The 21,401-nt window shown below is 35.7% G+C and overlaps 1 protein-coding gene across 5 annotated transcripts in view; it reads left to right on the top strand.

The window, feature by feature from the left end:
* The first annotated feature begins 316 nt into the window (after positions 1-316).
* KCNT2 (potassium sodium-activated channel subfamily T member 2) overlaps positions 317-21,401 on the top strand; it is a 371,985-nt gene continuing 350,900 nt past the window's right edge. For all 5 annotated transcript variants that reach the window (XR_012375632.1, XM_025892310.2, XM_025892309.2 and 2 more), the window contains exon 1: positions 317-769. Coding sequence is in view for 4 of the 5 variants with exons in the window: in XM_025892310.2 (XP_025748095.1) it covers positions 675-769 (95 nt within the window). In the remaining variant the exon portion in view is untranslated. The remainder of the gene's footprint in view (positions 770-21,401) is intronic.

The raw sequence follows: 21,401 nt of genomic DNA, 5'->3' as shown, positions 1-21,401 counted from the left end.
TCCCCAAGGCACCTCCATGCCGTCATGGTGTTATGCTAATGAGGGGGAGTCTCATTGGCTCGGCCCCCGGCGGCAGCTGCGAAGGCTCTGGAGGGGAGAGCCCGGTTGGCCGCAGCTGGGACCAAAACCTACGGTCCCCCCTCGCGCCCGCTCCGGGCTGTGCCGCGTGCTCGCCCGCGCGGGGACCCGCTGCCGGGTTTGCCCTCGGAGGAGGCTCCTGGACCTGCCTTTTAGGAAAGTGCCTCCCCGGCGCGCGGCGCGCACGCCCCCTCCCCTCTTTCTAGGTACCGCGCGTGTTCGTTTTTTTTTTTTTTTTTTTTTTCCGCGAAGTAACTTTTGCATTCCCGCCTCCCCCGAGTCCTGGGGACCAGAGGCGGTGCCGAGCCTGGGGGCGGTTCTTTGGCAGCGTAGATTCTTGTCAGAGCCAGACTTTTGCTCCTGGGCTCGGTTTGCATCATCCCCATCACACCCTCTGGAGAGAGGAGCCAGCCCCCTTTCAGCCTCAGCTTCCGGCACGGAGCCGACCCCTCCCTCTCCCAGGCCCCTTCCCCTTCCCCGTCCCTCTGTGGCCCCCCGCATCTTGTTAGTCCTCTCCCTCCACTCCGCAGCATTTTCTGTCTCTCTCCCTCCTCTCCTCCATTCGTCGTTTTATGTTTCCCACTCTTTGAGGAAGGATGGTTGATTTGGAGAGCGAAGTGCCCCCTCTGCCTCCCAGGTACAGGTTTCGGGATTTGCTGCTAGGGGACCAAGGATGGCAAAACGACGACAGGTGAGTGGTGGGGTGCAGTCTTGCTCTGGCAGTACAGCTGAAAATGAGACAGAGATGGGGAGGCTGAAGGGGGAAAAGGGGAGAAGAAAAAGGGAGCCTGAGACTGGGGGAGGGAGTGAGAGGGACTCTTTGACATGTCTCTCCATTTTGACTGTATAGAGCAATTGCCATAGACAAGGAGCTCTTCCTTTTCATTTTCTTATCCTTGCGAGGCATTTATTGCATTTATTGGGTACTTACCCTTTTTTCTATCTGCGCTTTCTTAGGGTGTGTATAAGGCTGCTAGAGAGGTACAATACATCCAAATAGCACGCAGTGTCAGTGCCATATAATTTTCATTTTTCCCCTTTAGGTGTCCCTCAAATTTGAAAATGTGTCCAAGTTGATTGAAAAAGCACATAAGAAACTTAAAATCTCTTGCACCTATTTACTTACTCCTTGTCAGTGTTGTCTTGTTAAGGTGTTCACCTGCTACTGGGAATTTTATTATGCTCTTTAAACATTTGGAGTTATAGATAGACAATTGGTTTAAATATGTAACAGGTAGTTAGGGAAAATGACCTTGTCAACTGAAAATACTCACTTTGAGCTGGTAACTGTGACTGTGATTAGTAATTGTGTTTGTATAGCATGACCCAACCTTTTTGCAGTTAATATATTTTTAACCTAACTAGTATATATGTCACAAGATTAAAACTAAGTTTCAAAACTAGAATGCTTATTACTAGCAAAATATTGCTCATGTGTTTTATCTATAGCATCACTGCTTTACCTAGTCGAACTTCTGAAATTCCTCTGGCTATCTGATTCATTATTTAAAAGGCACATTTTATGTTTCATTGAATTTAGTATTTTCTGGAATAGTCATTTCATGTATCACATGCCATATATTTTTGTTTTTAAATGATCTATGTATACTAACTAGGCTCTTAACTCAATTGAAATATTTCCTTTAAGTTCAGTTTGGTATTAATGTTCTATTTTAATTACATAAAATATCCATTATTGGTCCTATTCAAAAATCTCATCCCCATTCAGCTCTGGGCAATACTCTCCTTCTCTTCCTCACCATTTTAGCTCCAATACCAACTCCTGTGTCTACACACAGAGTATTTTATCTTGGGCATCAATTTTGGACTTCTTCTTTGGTCTCATATTAGTAATGTAAAGGGGTATGGATGTTTCTCAGAGGATAATATTTGAATGCAAACTCTTTTTTAAGGCAGAACACATATATTTGTTAAGAATTAAAGGAACAAATGCCAGTTTACCAGTATGCTTGGAAAGGAAGGTGTTCTGGGTGACTGAAGATAAAGAAATGAATATTTAAACAATTGCAAAGCTAGTTGACATTTAGATAAACTGTATTAGCCTGGTTAAATGGCTTATCAAATGCACCATCATGATTACAGGGGTGAAATCTATATTTATTACTTCAGAACCTTAGGATCATTATGTAGAATAGGAATCTTCTCTCTACAAAGTGTGAGATGGACTGAATTCACAGAGGATATATTTTGGGCTTGGTGGTGATAATATTGTTTGTTTTTTAATATTGTATCCAAGATGTTAATTGTTCTTGAGGTTCTCTTCATTTTTCTAAGGATGCTGCAGTATATTTCAGTAATTAGGAATTTTGGTTAGTTGAATACTACCCAAGTAAGTCACTGCTATATTAAAAAAAGTTTTGCACATTTAGTTAAAATATCTATTATAATAAAAGTTAATGCTAGCCCAAGTTTAACTTAAAATCTAGGCCATATTTACTATTAAAATGAGGTATTAAACATTAAAAATTATTCATCCATTTGACTGATTTTGTGGCTTCATAAGAACTTAATATTTAGTTTTGGTTCCATTTGTTGTCCTTCTTTGAAGACAAGATCCTTGGGTTAATAGTGATTCAGCCTTCAGTCCTTTGCTTATTTTCTCACTAGCTGGGTCTTCTTGGGCAAGTTATTTGACCATTATGAAATTCAATAATCTTATTTTTGTAAGGTACAAAACTAACATTTAGTTGGCACTAAGCACTGGCTAATCTGTTAACTGTGTTAATGGTGTGTGTGTGTGTGTCTGTAAGGGCTTATGTGTGTATGTGTGTGTATTTTAGGAACTAGGAAACTAAGTTTCTGGGATTTATTAAATGCTTATTCTGATAATATATCTTATAAGTGCACAGATGACACTTGGGTTCTGTTCTTTGTGACTCAGATTCCTCAAGAAGCGCCTAAGTTCTTTCCATTTAATTTGTTTGAATTTGTAAGAATAATTTTGCAGCATCTAGCACAGTTTAGGTGCTCATTTAAATGATAGTTCCCTTCTTCATTTCTGATTAGCAGTTTTCAGTTCTTTTTAAATTTTTTCTTCAGAATTCTAAATTAATATGCAGTAACTAAAGTCATTTCTTTTGTCTTTATTGTGCTCACAAATTCCTCTTTGCAACTGAGCCTGAGTAGCCTTCTTATTTGACTCAGTTATTGTGGACTCAATTCCTATGGAGCTGAAGAGAAAGCATTCTTTCATAGAAGAATAGGTAGATGGTTTATACCAACAGATACATTTAGTGCTTTGTCTGTATTCTCTAGGCTATTTTCTATAAATATTCTCTGCCTGAAGTTTTTTGTTTTTTGTTTTGTCACCACCCGCCCCTTCCCACCACCCCAGTCTCAGGGGCTCCCCAGGTCTTGGAGAGCAAGCCAAAAGTGCCACCGAGTACATGAGTAAATAAGGAATTGTTAGAGAAATACCTTAGCTTTCTAACTCCTTGGTTGGGATAATTCTGAAACATGTTGCCCACAGTTGTAATTAGTTTGATTTTACAAGTTTTATTGACTTTCTCCCCCCCTCCCCCTACTGGTATTTTCTCGGATCAGTTCCCAAATAAACTACTTATGCTCCAATCCTTATCTCAAGGTATGCTTCTGGGGGAATCTGAACCAAGATTAGATATCTTCTCTATCTAGAGTCACATCTTAGAAATGATGGAGGAATCAGCTGATGGGAAAGTACATACTTTCTACCTTGCTCTTCATGTTAAGAATTTTAAATTCAGGGACACCTGGGTGGCTCAGTTGGTTAAGCATCTGCCTTCGGCTCAGGTCATGATCCCAATATCCTGGGATCAAGTCCCACATTGGGCTCTTTGCTCAGTGGAGAGCCTGCTTCTCCCTCTTGCCCTCCCCCACTTGTGCTCTCTCTCTCTCTCTCTTGCTGACAAATAAATAGAATCTTTAGTAAAATAAAGTAAAATAAATAAATAATTTTAAATTAAATCTTAATATGGCATGATTGCCTGGCATGTGAAAATGAGTAAAGCATATGTGTGAAGGAGTGTGGAGAAAGAGAGAATTTTGGTCTCTACACCATAGATTTTCTGTGAACTAACCTTGAATAGTTCACTTACATTTATACTGTATCACCTTTTAATAGGGAAACACACATGCTTAAGTGCATATGTAATGTACATGTGACACATGTATGTATAGACTTTGTGTGTATGTATATGTGTCAATGTCATCTTTATATAATTCCCTCTCCCTGATTTGCATTCTGATAACCTTTTCTGAGTAGGACATAAAGGAACAGAGTTAGACATAGCATCGCAGAGAACTGCACATTTAGCACATGAATAACATTAGTTCTCTGAGGCCATGAACTAACCGAGAGTTGCTAAATGAGAACACTGCTAATGCCTAGAGATGTCTGTTGCACATATGACTCACATTTATTTCTTTGGCATCCTGAGTAAAACACAAAAATCTAATTCAAGTGGCTCATGAAATATTTCTTAATGGTCATTTATCCATTCAGCTAATATTTGACTACATGCTGCATCTCAGGGCCTTATTAAGTTAGGTTTTAAGAAGAATATAAGGAGGAATGTGAAGCAGTGCTTGGTCAGGAGGTGTTCACAGATAAGATTAGAGATAAGCTCCTCTCCTGAATATTGACAGTATTGTTGATGTTTTTGCAGAATTTCAATTTTAAGACTGTCAAGAAGATCATACACCCTTTGTAGATAGGATAGTCAGTATTACTTGAAAATAAAGTGGCTGAAGTCTCTATATTAGAGATGGCTCAAAGTATTCTATATATTTTGAATCTATTATTTAGGATACTTAGTATCTTCAAAGTTCCTCTATGATTAAAACTAATATGACTAGAGATTAAATTTAACTGGTTTATATGGAAGCCATTCCGTAATATGTAGAATTGTTGCAGCGTTCACATCTATTATTTTCTGTTTTAATATTTCTATGATTCATAAAACAATGAAGATTTAGGATGTTCTCTTGCAGTTAAGTGTTGGTGAATTTCAAGTTTTAAATACCTTAAAACAGTTAGAACAAACCCTTCTCATCCTCATCATGACTTAGTAGTTTTAAAGTTTGGAACACAATGCACTTGATGTGGATAAATTGTCATGACTGTTGATAACTTCCTGTTAGAGGACAATTCTCAATTGCAGTCATACAGGAGTAGGACTTTTATTTAGTTAACACCATTCAGTTTTCAAATATCCGGTCAGTTGTTTCAACTGCATAACTTTAAGTGTTATCTTTCATTTATTCTATTTCATAGAATTTATTTTTAAAGTTTACACCATTTACCCACTCTCATATTTATATCCACTTTCTGTATATGCTTATGTGTCAGTAATACCTCTTCTGTGAGTATTACACTCGTAAGTTTTCAGACTACTCTTACATATAGTCAGTCTTGAATAAGGAAGGTTGGAATGTCGAAATTTCATTTTCTGCATAAGTTGTGTGACATTTTAAGGAGATTAAACTTTCTTTTTTTCTTTTCTTTCTTTTTTTTTTTGAAGAGAGGGAGGGGTACTGTGACAGAGGGAAAGGGAGAGAGAGAATCTTACGCAGGCTTGGAGCCTCATGTGGGGCTCGATCTTATGACCCTGAGATCATGACCTGAGCTGAAATCAAGAGTCAGATGCTTAACTGACTGACCCACCCAGGTGCCCCAAGGCGATTAAACTTTCTACTAAATAGTTTCTCCATGTGGCAGCTTCAAGTTAGTCTTGAGGATGGGTGCAAAAACGTACTTCTTTATGGATGACAAAGAAAATGATTTCAGCTAACTTGTTTTACCAAAATTATTAACACACTTTTCCCCTTCTCTGTTAGTAACGTAACTCAACTTCTGCAAAAATACATTTGAAAGGTAGTATAGGAAATAATACAAATGAAGGCTAAATACTTAGAGCTTTCATCTTCATTATTAGTACAAAATAAAAATTAAACTAACAATATATTTAGTCATAATGTGTACCTGTAGCTTAGGCCATGTTTTTATTTTCTTATTATTAATAGTGGATGTGGTATTTTTATTGGCTTTTCCAAATCATGTTCTTATTTATTAAAATGTTTTACAGTTCATGAATCGCTTTGTCATTGGTGGATCATCTGTTTTTATCAGCATACTTATGTATTGCCAATGTTGTCTTATGCACCATCCTTATCTAAGTTACTTTTAGAAAATGAAGCAAAAAGAAATACTTTTTCAGTGAAATCTAATCAGTTGCTTTATATATTTATACTATTTATAGTTGAAATTAAGTTAGCTTGACCTCTTGTGAGCAATTTTATTTATTTTTTTTAAAGTTTATTTATTTAAGTAATCTCTATACCTGACACGGGGCTCAAACTCATGACCCCCAGATCAAGAGTTGCATGCTCTTCCCACTGAGCCATCCAGACACCCCATGTGAGCAATATTTAATACATTCGATCAAGATGTTTTTAAACTATTGCTTTTATGAGTTTTAAATTGTTAATTAAAATTAATCAAAGTAGTAATGATCCAGAAAGACCATTACTTTTAGTTGTTGACAGTCCTTGACTCAATATGGGTTTTTATTCTTATTTTTAAAAATATTTTATTTAGTATTTTGAGAGAGAGAGAGAGAGAGAAAAAGAGTGCACAAGCAGGGGAAGTGGCAGGCAGAGGGAGAGGGAGAAGCAGGCTCCCTGCTCAGCAGGGAGCCCATCGAGGGACTCGGTTCCAGAACCCTGGGATCATGACCTGAGCTGAAGGCAGATGCTTAACGGACTGAGCCACCCAGGCTGCCCCTATTTTATTTCTTTAATGGATCATGAAAAACATAATTCCTTTCAGAAGATCTTGATCATCAGATAGCAATAAAGTTGCAATGTAAGAGAAAGTCACTTGGAGCACAGAGTGAGAAGACAAGGTGCATCTAGAGCACTGATAACATCTCATCCTCAGGACAAATTCAGAAGTGGTTGTGTGGAGGTGTAGAAAGTGACATGTAAGTGAATGTAATGCCCAGGTAGAGTAGATATGGATAAGCAGGGCTAGAAGTATCTGATTTACATATATCTCTTACAGCAGAGTGACCATGTGCTTGCTTGCAGCAGATAAATAAAAACCCTGGCTCCGTGAAGGCAAAGAAAGTGCTGTGAAAATGGCATTGGGTTCTTTGCATCTGATCATCTGGAAGCATAAGAGTAGATTAGAAATTTCTGACCTTGATTCCTCAGTAACTAGATATAACTATAACAAGCAGACTCTTAAAGACAATCTAAGATGTAGTATAATTTCAAGGGAAAAAAATAAATCATTTATGTAAACTAATTCAGTGCACCAGTGGTATTAGATTTATTTGTCTCCTTTGCCTGGGAAGTAGAGATGGGTTTGGAACTGGGGATGAATCAGAGGCTGTAAAAGCCCTGGTTGCCTGAAAGGAATAGGGGGGAAATGCTCCTGGGTATGGGGGAAAAGCGGATCCTCCAAAGAGGGGGACTGAGGACAGTGAGATTGCTTTCCACAGTTTTCTCTTGGATCGGTCATATTTATCTTTATCTTTTTCTGACAAATAGAAGCAGTAAAGGTAAACAGAAAGAGAAACCCTGACTGTCAAGCCTGGCTGGTCTGTAGGGGACTGTGGCTGGCAGCGAGTCCCTCACTCTTTGACCCTTTCCTGTTTCCAGTTTTTCCTGGGCTTCTCTTTGGAACTGTGCTTTGGTAATGTGCACTCCTGCAATTATGGCCTGGCTTTAAAGAGTGAACATCATGCCCTCTGTGTATGCATTCCTTGAACTCAGAGCTGTATTACTTCCAATGTTCACAGTATGTAAATATGTATAAGAAATGGATTTTGCATACAAAGCCAAAAACAGTGAATCGAAGAAATAAAGGACTGCTTGTTCTTGGCTTTCTTGCACTGGACTTTGCACAGAATCATAAAGATGAATTGTTATTACAGGGGCATACTTAGCCCATCTTGTAAATCACTGTGTGAATAGGGATAAAAGAGGATTAACACATTTCAACCTCATTTGACTCCCTGTGGGAAAACTTGTAGATTGTCCACACATTGCAAACAACCAGTTATTAACAACAAGGACCAGATGTGTGTTTAATAATGGACAGCCTGCTTGTCTCGGGCCTGTCAAAAACTGAAATACCACTCGATCCCCTAGGAATCAGATAGGGTGATCAGTAAGCTGCACAAGTACCAGTGAGGAGTGATGGCAATGACTTTAGTCACCACCATAATATGCGATGATGATTTTGGCAAATTATAAATGGAAGCTTTCAGAATTTTGTTTCTTTTTCTTGCCTATCTCTCCACAAGGGTTCATGTGCCATTTCACCTATTTCTGCTGGGAATACAGATCAAGTGAAAATGGGTGATACTGCATTAGTACTTATAAAGGCAGGGAACATTTATCAAGATCTGAATGTTTGCCATGCATTGTTCTAAGCGTATTACATGTATTATTTCATTTAATTTTCACACCAGCTCTGAGGAATTGTTATCTTCCCCTTTTTATAATGAATTATCTGAGCTACAGAAATACATACCTTGTTCCAAGTTACATAATCACAAGAGGTGGAACCTGAAACTAATTTTAATGCCCATCAACTATGTTTATAATGTAAACAAATGTGATTTAATGCTACTAAATAACAGGACAAAATGTAAACAAACGTAAATGCTTTTAAAGGCAGAAAAAATCATGTAGCATCTATATCTCTCTGGGCCCATATTACAATAATTAATTCAAAAGAAAAGCTATGGAATTTTCAAAGTTGGTAATATTTTCTGTGAGGAAAAAGGTTTTTTTTTTTCTTTAAATATAAATCATTGTTCTTTTGACAGTCTGGAGAGAGTGGATTAAAATAGGAAATTAGTAAAACAACTAAAACAGATTTTATTTGTTTGTTTGTTTAAATAAAACCAGAATGTAGATGAATCAAAAAGGCATCATATAAGATCATGTAATTAACTTACCAATACTCTTAAAGTATTCGCTTAGGAAGCTTTGTCTAAGGTCATCCATTTCCCATAGTCTTTGCTACTTTAGTTAATCTATAATTATCTTTCTTTAGATATGGCTAGGTGTTTTGTTTGTTTTTTTTATGTTCTTTGGTAGAACTTTGGAGTTTCCTACTTACACTTCTACTCTGTAAGGTGTTTGTATCTGGGTGAAATTAATTTTTCTCAACCACTCTACTGGTGTTAATGAAAACTCTCTTGTAGAGATGCTATGAGGTTTAAATGGGGTAATGTGAAATTATTGACTGCTTAACACTTAGCCCTACCTATTAGTTTCAACTCTTCCAAAGAAAATTTGCAATGGTTCATATAAATACATGCAATAGCTTAAAATAAATAGAAAATACAGCAGAGAGAAAAGATAATAAGGGGAAAAATCCAAATCAGGTGTAGAGTTGGAACACAATGTGAATTCTGTGAGTGCCTGTATAGTTCCTGGAGACGGGCCACAAAATTAGCCAGAGCACAGAAGACATGATCAGTTGCATAAGATGAGACGTAAACTAATAATTCAGGAGAAATGCAGCTTTCCTTGGTGCTCAGATTGAAAGGACATCGGTCCCGTGGATCTTCAGTTACTGTATAGTATCCTCATTCACTTTCCTATCATAAAAGAATAGCAAGTTTCATAAGACTTTTGTAACATCCTCGCTGCCAGGTACTGATATAACTAGAAAGAATTATTCAATTGAAGTAGATTTTCAGGATACTTACAAATGTATTTCAGTTATATTTTGTAGGACAAAAAAGGGAACACTTGAGATTACTGATGGATTATGAGCCTTTCATGTATCTTCTTTAAAAACTTTTTTTAATAGTCTGTGCTACTCAAAGCAATCTATAGATTCAGTGCACTCCCTATCAAAATACCAATAGTGTTTTTCACAGAACTAGAACCAATAGTCCTAAAATTTAAATGAAACCACAAAAGACCTCGCATAACAAAAGCTGGAGGTATCACAATCCCAGATTTCAAGCCATACTACAAAGCTATAGTAATCAAAACAGTATGATACTGTCACAAAAATAAACACACGGATCAATGGAATAGGATAGAAGGCCCAGAAATAAACCCACATGTATGTGGTCAGTTAATCTACTATGGAGGAGGCAAAGATATACAACAGGGAAAAGGCAGCCTCTTCAGTAAATGTTGGGAAAACCAGACAGCTACATGCAAAAGAATGAAACTGGGCCACTGTCTTACACCATACACAATAATAAACTAAAAATGGTTGGAAGACCTAAATGTAAGACGCGAAACCATAAAACCCCTAAAAAATAAGGCAGTAATCACTTGGACATTGGCCTTAGCAACATTTTTCTGAATATGTCTCCACATTTTTCTGAATATGTCTCCTAAGGCAAGGGAAAAAAAAAAAAAGCAAAAATAGACTACATCAAACTGAAAAGCTTTTGCACAGTGAAGGAAACCATCAACAAGATGAAAAGGCAGCCTACTGAACGAGAGAAGATATTTGCAAATGGTATATCCAATAAGGAGTTGATATCCAAAATATATAAAGAACTCATACAAGTCAATACCAAAGAAACCGAAATAATCCAATTAAAAATGGGCAGAGGACCTGCATAGACATTTTTTCCAAAGAAAACATGCAGATGGCCAACAGACACATGAAAAGATGCTCAACATCACTCATCACTGGGAAAATGCAAATCAAAACCACAATGAGATACCACCTCACATCAGTCAGAATGAATAGTATCAAAATGACAAATAACAAATTTGGCGAGGATGTGGAGAAAGGGGAACCCTCGAGTACTGTTGGTGGGAATGTAAATTGGGGCAGCCACTGTGTTAAACAGTATGGAGGTTCCTCAAAAAATTAGAAATACTTTATAATCCAGTAATTCCACTACTGGATATTTGCCCAAAGAAAAACGAAACACTAATTGGAAAAGATATATGCACCCCTATGTTTATTGCAGCATCATTTACAATAGCCAAGATATAGAAGCAACCTAAGTGTCCATCAGTAGATAAATGGATAAAGATTTACATACACACCACACCCAACCACCCACCCACACACACAATCACAAAGACTCACACACTGTAATATTACTTAGTCATAAAAAAGAATGAAATCTTGCCATTTGTGACAACATGAATGGACCTACAGGGTATTAATGCTAAGTGAAATAAGTCAAAGACAAATACCATATGATTTCACTTATATGTGGCATCTAAAAACCCAAACAAACAAATGGACAAACAAAAACAGAAACAGACTCATAAATAACAGAGGGCAACCTGGTGTTTGCTTCAGGGGATTGGGTGGGCAGGTGAAATAGGTGAAGGGGATTAGGAGGTATAAACTTCCAGTTATAAAATTAAATCACAGGGATGAAAAGTAGAGCATATGGAATATAGTCAATAATACTCTAATAATGTTGTATGGTGATAGATGGTAACTACACTTATGATGAGCATTGCATAACATATAAAATTGATGAATCACTATCTTGTACACCTGAAACTAATATGACGTTGTACATCAACTAAATTTCAATTAAAAGATTCACATAAAGGAAATGGGGAGAGCATCAAAACCAAACTTGGCCTATTTCATGATAGTTTTAAAAACATGAATGCATTCACAAAACTAAATTTGGTTAACTAAAAAAAAAAAACCCAAAACTTAAAATATATAAATGACTTTGATTAATAATTAAGAAAAACAAAGAGTTATATTCTTCATTGCACAGCTGAGGTGTAAACATTGTCAGTAGAGGCTAGAGTGGGCGTTGCTTATGGAGAGTGTACAAATATTCTACCCAAAACACAAGACTGAATTGTGGTCATTCTCACCTCCTCACATTGGATTAATTCATTTATTTTCTTTTTGCACAAATGGCTAAAGTAAATATCATAGAGTTTAACATTCCACTAAGATTTTGAAGTATCCTGAATTTATTTATGTAGCTCTATATATTTCTATATACATACATAGTGATTTATGTTAAGGACATAATTATATAGCAGACTTCTGGTTGTTGAGTAATTGATAAAAGTAACCCCCAACTACAATATTTTTCAACATATCTCTCACCACCAATGTCACTGTAGTCTCCCTGATTTCTTCATTTTAAAACTTTGCAGTGGTTTTGTGTTATTTTTTAGCTTGCTTCCTAAGTTCTTGCTTCCTAAGATGTATTCTTTTTTGATAGGATTTCACTCCTTTTTATTTAAATGAATAGAACACTTAACAGCACGCTTCATGGTTCCAAGTCTGTTCTATGCACCCCATCTCTAATAATCTCCCATCGCCAACTCAATCTTCATTTAATTCTTGCAACTTCATCATAATCTTCTTGAACGTGATTTTAACATGTATTCATGTTTTAAAAACCTACGCTATGTCGCTGATGCTTATTATATGAAATTTAAGCCACCGAGTTCAGTATTCAGTGATCTTCATTAACTGATTCCTTGATTAATTCTTCCTAAACTGTTTTTTGAAATTTAATCACTGTAGTTATTCACAGAAATCATCTCTCACCTCACATGCTGATAGGCACTGCTCTTTGCGCGTATCATTGGATGAATTTAGGTTGTCTTGCATCTCTTAACTGTCCATGTCATCCCCTTTTTCATGAGTGGACTCCCAGCTAGACAGAGAGCCAGAGTTACTAAAGACATTTTCCAAATCAGGCTATTTAATATAGTTTACTTATTTTTATGTTGTTTTGCAATTACTCTCATGTTATTTTATGTATAACATGTAACCTTCTAGGAAAAAAGCCATGTCTTCAATTCATTTTGGACCCTCTTATTTATTTAACAGAAGCGGTTTACACAAAGACTTCCAGGATTTCAGTTCTGTAATATAAGGAAGGCCCTTTTTTTTTCTAATCTATTTTTTTATTATTATGTTATGTTAATCACCATACATTACATCATTAGTTTTTGATGTAGTGTTCCATGATTCATTGTTTGTGCATGACACCCAGTGCTCCACGCAGAACATGCCCTCTTTAATCCAGCCATCACCAGGCTAACCCATCTCCCCACCCCGCTCCCCTCTGGAACCCTCAGTTTGTTTCTCAGAGTCCATCGTGTCTCATGGTTCCTCTCCCCCTCCGATTCCCCCCCCTTCATTCTTCCCCTCCTGCTATCTTCTTCTTCTTCTTCTTTTTTTTTTTTAACATATAATGTATTATTTGTTTCAGAGGTACAGCTCTGTGATCTGTGATTCATCAGTCTTACACAATTCACAGTGCTCACCATAGCACATACCCTCCCCAGTGTCTATCACCCAGACACCCCATCTCCCCCCCCACTTTTAAAGGAAAAAAAGGTTACAGCTGTGAATATATATGTGCACTATTTATATACATATATACCTTATTATAGTAAAAATAGAGGTCATTTAAATTTGAGATTATTTTTCCTCATGGAAAACTGAGCTTTTTTTAAAGCTCATTCTAAAACCAGGTATGGTAGTTTAAATCATTTGACTTGAAATGCCTTTCCCACATCTAGTTTGATATTCACGAGGAGCTTTCCTTTGGAAATGGCAAAGCAGAATGTGCTTCAGTCCATAATTCATACGGTGACAGTTCAAATGACTGTTAAAGTGAATTCTGAAATTTGCATTGGGAGCAGCTCAGTGAAAGCCATCAATCTGCTCGACAGCCAGTGGTGCTATCGTCCAAGGGGCTTATGGAGGTGTGAAAGATCAACTTCATCTCATGCTCGCTAAGGTAGTGGTAGCAATACTTACATAATTGGAGTGAACAGAAGAGGATTGTTTTTTTGTCTTAAATCTTGTAAAATATTTTTTCTTATTGAAGAAGAGTGCTGACAATAGTTTACTGTGTGTTTAATTTTGCAATGTTAATATGACTAGAATGATTTTCTTGAGGGATAAAAACCTATGTGAAATGTATCAGTCATAGTTATCTAAACATGTTCCGAGTCTTTGAGTAGAAGGCACATTATTCTAAAACATGTATATTCCTATTATTATTCTCACATTATTCTAAAACATATATATTCCTATTGATATTCTGTTTCCTAAGTCAGATCATTACCTATTTGTAATAGTGGAATGACCACTTTTGACTTAACTTTATTCCATTTCAATACTCCATTACAGTACTAGAAAGAGGTTTGTCATGTATCTCTTATACTTGCAGCTTTACTACCACATGGAAGGTAGGAGAGAGACAAATTCTAATCACTTATGGAATTATGTAACTAAATGTTTGCTTAAAAAAAGACTAATTAAAATGTTCATTATAAAATTGTTCTGACTTGCTGATTCTATTCCCTCTGCAAGATGTTCCAAGTAATGTCTCCTTTTAGTAAACTCACATAATGAAGTAAGGGGAAGCTCCTCTGTGCATCCCAAATTATGTTCTAATTGAACTTACTCTGCTACCATTGAGGTGTGATGATGTATGAGAAGTACTTGAATGATGTGATCCCACACTCAAACTATCCTTGAACTTGTGTTGTATTGGAGAGATAAGCCATACAAGATAACTACTATATAAATTAGAACATGGTACAAGGGATGGTACTATGGGAGTATTGGAAAAGCTTCTTGGAGAGTTCTAGGGAGAAAGTAAATTTTATATATTAGGATTCATTTATTGGAAATAAAGTAGTAATGGCTAATGGACCTTCCACAGGGCATATTCTAAGAAAACACCCAATAAGCAGACTAAATTGGAAACAATATAGGACAATAAGGATTAATAATGGATATTAATAGTTTTAGGGGAAGACTGTAGGAGACTTATATTGGCAAGTGAAAGAGTGATTTTTTTTTTTTTTTTGTAGACTGGGGAATTGTTGAAAGGTTTTGAATAAGGAGCTGGCATGGTCAAAGTTGTAGCTTCAGTGGAATTATTCTTTTGGAACTATGTGGAAGGGTTTGGAAGAAAAAAGTGGGGAGAGTAAGCTACTTTAGTAGGCTAAAAGAGGTAGAACAGGGAGATGAGGATGGCCAAGAAAATACAATAGAAAACTTTGGAAGTATCATCAACAAATTTGAGAATGGATTAGTTTGAAGGATATCCATGTTTTGAAATGAGAGGAAATGTGAAAAATTTGCTTGCCATGTTCATTCAATGCAGCTTGATATTCTTTATTTGGATTATAAATTCTAGGAGGCAATACTTCTTGTATGTAGTATCTAATTATGCCTTACAAAATGTCCAAGAAGGGTGCAATTTAGTATGCTCACTTCCGTTGATCAAATGTAATTCAATCCAACAAATAATAGTTAAGTCCTGACCATGAGTTGTGTTATGTGCTAATATCTCTGAAAAGAATCAGATATTCCCAGCCTTTCACTTATCTCAGAAAGGGAAGAAGGACAATTAAACAAGTAGTTATTCTATAGCATACTATATAAAAATGATATAAGTATGAACAAATTATGAAACTACCACAGAGGAAGACAATTATGTGATGGTATTGTTTACCATAATATGTACACATAAAAACTACTATATTGTATTTTGACCTTTTAAAATTTATTGTTTTTGTATTCTTCATAACATGAGTGGAAAGGTAAAGCAATCCCATGTGCACTTTATAGGTAGAAACTCAACTACAAAGACCTTAAGTGCCTTTCACAAATAGAAGAAATTCTCTATTGATTCTTTTAGTTGCAAATTATAGAAAAGCACTCTAAGATAAGCTCAATAATTAATACACTCAACAAAACAAGAATTCTGGAACCAGAGTAGTTTCAGGGTTTACTTTGGAGCCCAGGATATTTCCATTTTCCCCTTGGCATCCCTTGACAGGTATTTATCTATTTCTGACACTGGTCTCCCTTGGTCCCTGAATGGCTGTTCTAGTTCCAGGTTTGGCATATAATGACAAAGTCCAGAAGTGGAGAAAAGCATTATCCTGTCCTTGTCTTATGCCCTTATTTAAAGTGAAAAAATTCTTGCCAGAGGCATCCTGACAGATTTACTCTCATGTGCTATTGAATAGAATTGGTTTTGTGCCATGCTCAAATGAAACCATGATAAGGGTAACAAGACCACGGTGGATAGCTTAGAACAGTTTCTTTCAACCTCTGGGACTGGAGATGAACTCAGTCTCCTTGAAATAACTTTGCCACTTTGAGATATATGAATAAGATCAGATTTGTTTTTGGAAGAAGTCTGTGTGTGCGTGCGTGTGTGTGTGTGTATGTGTGTGTGTATGTGTGTGTTGTGGGTAGGTGAGGAGGGATGCAGATTGGACAAAAGATGATGGCTATCATGAGATAGGGAACTCATAGTTCCAATTCCAAGTATAATTTTAACTTAAAGTATACTTTTTAAACCATTTGATTGTTTTCCTTCACTTCTGAGCAGCTCTCAAAGGAAATTATAATTCCGGCAGGTATCCTAAGTCTCTTGATAAGCAGAATGGCTCAACATGTGAGTGTTCTTAAATTCCCTTATGGAAATCATAATGTTAATAAACACTACATCAGCTTGTAACTGGGTCCTTTGGAAAATTGTGTGTCACTCTAAATTGCCCCTGTAGCATGTTGATTAATGAGTCTAGAGAATGCAAATCTTAACAAAATCAGCATTTAATTATATATGTGTTGAGGAAGTTTTGGTATTTTCAGTGCTGGGTATTAGATGATAGGAAGGGAATATATATATATATATATATATATATATATGCTGTAGCTGAGGTGAAATCTTCCTTACTGGCAAGTAACCTTAAAATATTAATTTAGAAGCAGCAATTTTGTTTTACCTAAAATTTTCAAGTAGACCAACCATAAGGGTTATGAGTAATGGCACACTTGCCCACATCAGCCCCCTAACTGAAAAGTCATTCTTCACCTGGAAGAGCATATCCCACATTATCAGAAGATCATGGAAGAAGATACTGAAGGTCCTGCCAGGTTAAGGGAATAGCAGGAGGGCCAGGCTCCAGAAGAGGAGGTGGACTGTGGGCTTGGGCCATCTTCTAAAACCTAGCCTGCATCTCAATGACTATGGCACTATATCTCTTTCTTGTAATCAGTCATCTGACAATTCTAATTTGTCCTGCTCATTAATAAATATATTATCTGGCAGTAACAGGCATTTGTTGGTGACTTATGGCAGACTGTAGGATTTTCATATAACCCTCCCTCCCCTCTCCTGATATCCTTTTATGTTTTTGCTGATTTGGCATATTTAAAATTGATTATGTGAAAGGCCATAACTAATTAAGTGTGGGGAGGGGTAAAGCTGGACAAGTAACATATACTTAGCTTTATTCCTTTTAATTTCTACTTTAACATTTTGGTGACTTCCCTAAGTCTAGAGGGCAATACTGTTTTTAAAACAACAATGGCTATAAAAATGTGTTATCTGGGATTGAAATGAGGAAGGCAGAAGGAAAGTCAGGGTTATTTTATTAAAAAATAGCTTTTTTTAAAGATTTTATTTATTTATTCATGAGAGACAGAGAAAGAGAGAGAGAGAGAGGCAGAGGGAGAAGCAGGCTTCCTGCAGAACAGGGAGCCCGATGCGGGGCTCGATCCCAGGACCCTGGGATCATGACCTGAGCTGAAGGCAGACGCTTAATGACTGAGCCACCCAGGCACCCTAAAAAAATAGCTTTTAGAAGGTTTATAGGAGCACATCTTGGTAATGCTTAGTAAAAACTAATTTAAGTATTTATATGCCTAAAGTAAAAATCTTTTTTAATGAAATGGGATGAGTATGGTACATTGTAAGTTCAATGACCAACACAGTGAATGAAAGGGACCATTAGATCTATTCAGAACACCTCTAGACATCCAAGAATATCAAAGATATGCATGAGTAATCAAATATAATAAGTATTAATGAATATAATAAATGTCACAAACACATATACTCATAGTGCGTGCTTTTATAGGGAAAGGGCAACTTCTAAGATTAAAGATGATGGGGTGATCTCAGAAGGTTTGGTGCTTGGTTGGGTAGACACCCCAAGGATAGCAAGTATTAATTTTATAACAGAAAAATAAGGCAACATGTTATGTTTAAACTTATTTGAAAATTCAGTTGCTAATAAATTTTTGAAATAATTTTATTCCTTTATTTTAAAAATCAAGCTTTGATCTTTACTACTTCTAGAGTACAAATACTATGCTAAATAGTTGTTTTGAGAACACTTTTTAATACAGTTGGGACATTTTAAGGAACACATAAAATCTTTGTTTACTCATATACATATACACATTTATTTTTTATATATTGACCTTAAGGGTTATGTTTACATGAATGAAGTCATACTAGAGAAGATACAGTTTTATTAATTGTTGTTTTCACTGAACATATTGTTAAGTACATCTACTTAAATCTGTTAAGTGAAACGTATCTTTAAGTAGATTCTGAAACAAGATTACTTACGATTGTATAGTATACCATAATATGAATATATTATATTTAAGTAGATGTTATTGTTGTTAAGCATTTAGATTGCTTTCATGCTGATATAGTCTTTCCTTTAAATGCTTATAGGCATCTCTAAGGCCCTACTGATGATTTTCTTAAAATAAATTTTTAGATGTAAGCTTACCCTGACAATGAGTAGGAACATTTTATGGCTTTTAATGAATATTTCTATATTGCACTACAGAAATATATTTCAATGAGTAGGGACATTTTATGGCTTTTAATTAATATTTCTATATTGCACTACAGAAATATATTTCAGTTTCTATGTCCAATAATTATTTCATGTATTATTATTTGATAAAAATTAATGGTACCCATAACTATACAGATTCTAGATCATTGCAACATGGTTGACTAGAGAGCTCTATATTAGTCCTTTTTCCTTTCCTTGTGAATCATCCTTGTCTCATTATATATTTACTTTATTTGTGTATTTTCCTTGTTTTATTATATATTTGTATCATTGGCTAAATGAAAAAAAAAGAAAAAAAACAAGGAAATTGACATATCAGTGCATGTATTAGGAACAGCAATAAAAGTTCCTGCTTTTTAAAAATGTCAAAATGCTTACAATGTTTTTGTTTGTTAATAAAATCTCTATTTTTGCTGTGTGCTGATAAGAAAAAAAAGGAAAAAGATGAACAAATCACACCTAGACTTTACCCTCTAGGAAAAGCTGATGATGTACATGAATAATATTCAGGTTTTATTATTTCAAGTAAATCATCACATTTGTAGCATACTGTGCCTGAGACAATAGGGCAATAGCTTTTACTTTAAATGTTTTATTTGTTTTCTGGGTTTTTTTTTTTTCTGCCTATTTAACCCATGTTCAAATACTATCCCTGCAGAATTTGAGCTGCAAAAGCTGATATTCAAAGCTACTCTCACTTGAAATGGCAGTTTAGTTTAATAATAAGAAGGGAATTTGCCCCCACCCTGACTCAGCTGACAGGAAAAGTTGTTTAAAGTATTGATTATGATGATGATGATTATGATGATCGTAATTTTTCCTCACTATCTTATCAAGGCAAGAGTCAGCCAGGCATTGAGCCAGAGAGCTCTACTGCTTTTGAAAAGATGAATTCATTTTTCTCTGGAATGAATTAAATAGTCAGGAGCAGTGGAGCATGTCAATATGTCAAAACAGGGCAATTTGAGCTGTCCTGGCTTTGTAGTGGACCTTTATTTTATTTTGTTTTTTATCATGTTACATTTACCTAGACCACTAGATAGTCCATTTAATTCTAAAAGCAAGTATCAAAGAGTTGGTATTACATGTGCTATGGGTTATTTGTGGTACTTCTTTTCATTAAAATAATAGTTTAGAATTTAAATGAAAATTTAAGTAATTTTTCTGTATTGAATACTTATATAAATGTGTCTATAAATTATTATAGTTAAAGCCTGCAGAGATGAATGTTGTAAGCATCCACCTAGACTAGGACTCTGAAATGAAAACATGATACTTAGCAATATGAACAATGATAGAAAATATTAATAAATGATAATACTTCATGAATTGTGGTATTATGGTATGCAACTAAATAATTAAAAGGGAAAGGTCATGTACTTTTAATGTCACTGTAGTATAGCTGTTGAGAGCATAATTTCTTAACCAACTCTTACTGCTGGGCTTGGGTCTGTCCTCTAGCATTTAGTGACTGTGTAGCTTTGGGCAATTATTTAATCTCTGTAGGTATCAATGTCTTCATCTACAAGATGAGGATTATAATTTTATTGTCTTTGGGAGGTGAGATAATCCAGGAAAAGTCCTTAGCTCAGTACCGGTAATAATTACTGCTAAATAAATGCTGTTGTTGTTTTTAATTTATTAGCAATATGTTAGAATTTTTAGGATACCTAGTCAGGCTTTAGAAGTCATCAGTATGTTGTTACTTGATTTTTTGTTATGATTTAGAAAAATTGTTTTTGAAAACACTTATTTGTGAAAAAAAATTTTTAAATATATGAAGTGTTGGTTCTGTTAAAGCTTTATTTGCATTTTTCTTCATGTAGAATATATCCTACATTTCATTACAGAGCTGTGAGAAAAGTAGAATCTTGATTCTTGATGGCAAAATTTATTGCTGTTTCATGTTTCATAAGCTCTGAGTGTGTTTTAACACTATTATGGTAATTGTGCTTTGGGGAGTCAAGCTCCAAGATAAAGAATTCTTTCATTACTTATAGACAACAAGACTTTTGTTCTCATATGAGCACTTACTAAATACACTTAAAAGATCAAGAAAAGAGCCCATGAAAAATAGTTTGTAATGATAGTATATAGTGGAAGAAATTGTAAATTGTACCATTTATGGTTTTAAAAAAATGTTTTCTCAATTTTAATTTTAGCAGCTGTCTAAGTTATTTTCCTCTTGACTACATATTTCCCCTTGTCTTCCTGAAAACTTATGTTTCATAAGAGAAAAAGTGACTGGCTATTGGTTCTCCTAATAGTGGGATAAGAAGGTGTCTCAGTATCAAATCAGTTACTGTCATTAATGGTAATAGAAACGAATACTAATGTATATAAGAAATGTTATTCTTCTGGCAATGAAAGAAGTCAATCAACTATTTTCAAAGCAATTTAAGCCCCCAAATGATCAGATTCTTAATAATATCGCTAATAGTTTTAAAACTCTAAATCGACAGTTTAAAAATCCCATGTTTTTTTTTTTTTAAGATTTTATTTATTTATTTATTTGACAGAGAGAGAGAGAGAGAGAGAGAGCATAAGCAGGGGGAGCAGCAGAGGGAGAGAGAGAAGCAGGCTCCATGCTGAGCAGGGAGCTCAACATGGGGCTCAATCCCAGAACCCTGAGATCATGACCTGAGCCGAAGGCAGACGCTTAACCAACTGAGCCACCCAGTTGCCCCAAA

The sequence above is a fragment of the Callorhinus ursinus genome, unplaced genomic scaffold, assembly GCF_003265705.2.
Source record: "Callorhinus ursinus isolate GAN/ISIS: 27379988/994484 unplaced genomic scaffold, GSC_fseal_2.0 scaffold54, whole genome shotgun sequence".
NCBI classification, from domain to species: domain Eukaryota; kingdom Metazoa; phylum Chordata; class Mammalia; order Carnivora; family Otariidae; genus Callorhinus; species Callorhinus ursinus.
The sequence above is the reverse complement of the archived record's forward strand: the minus strand, read 5'-3'. Positions and strand labels throughout refer to the sequence as shown.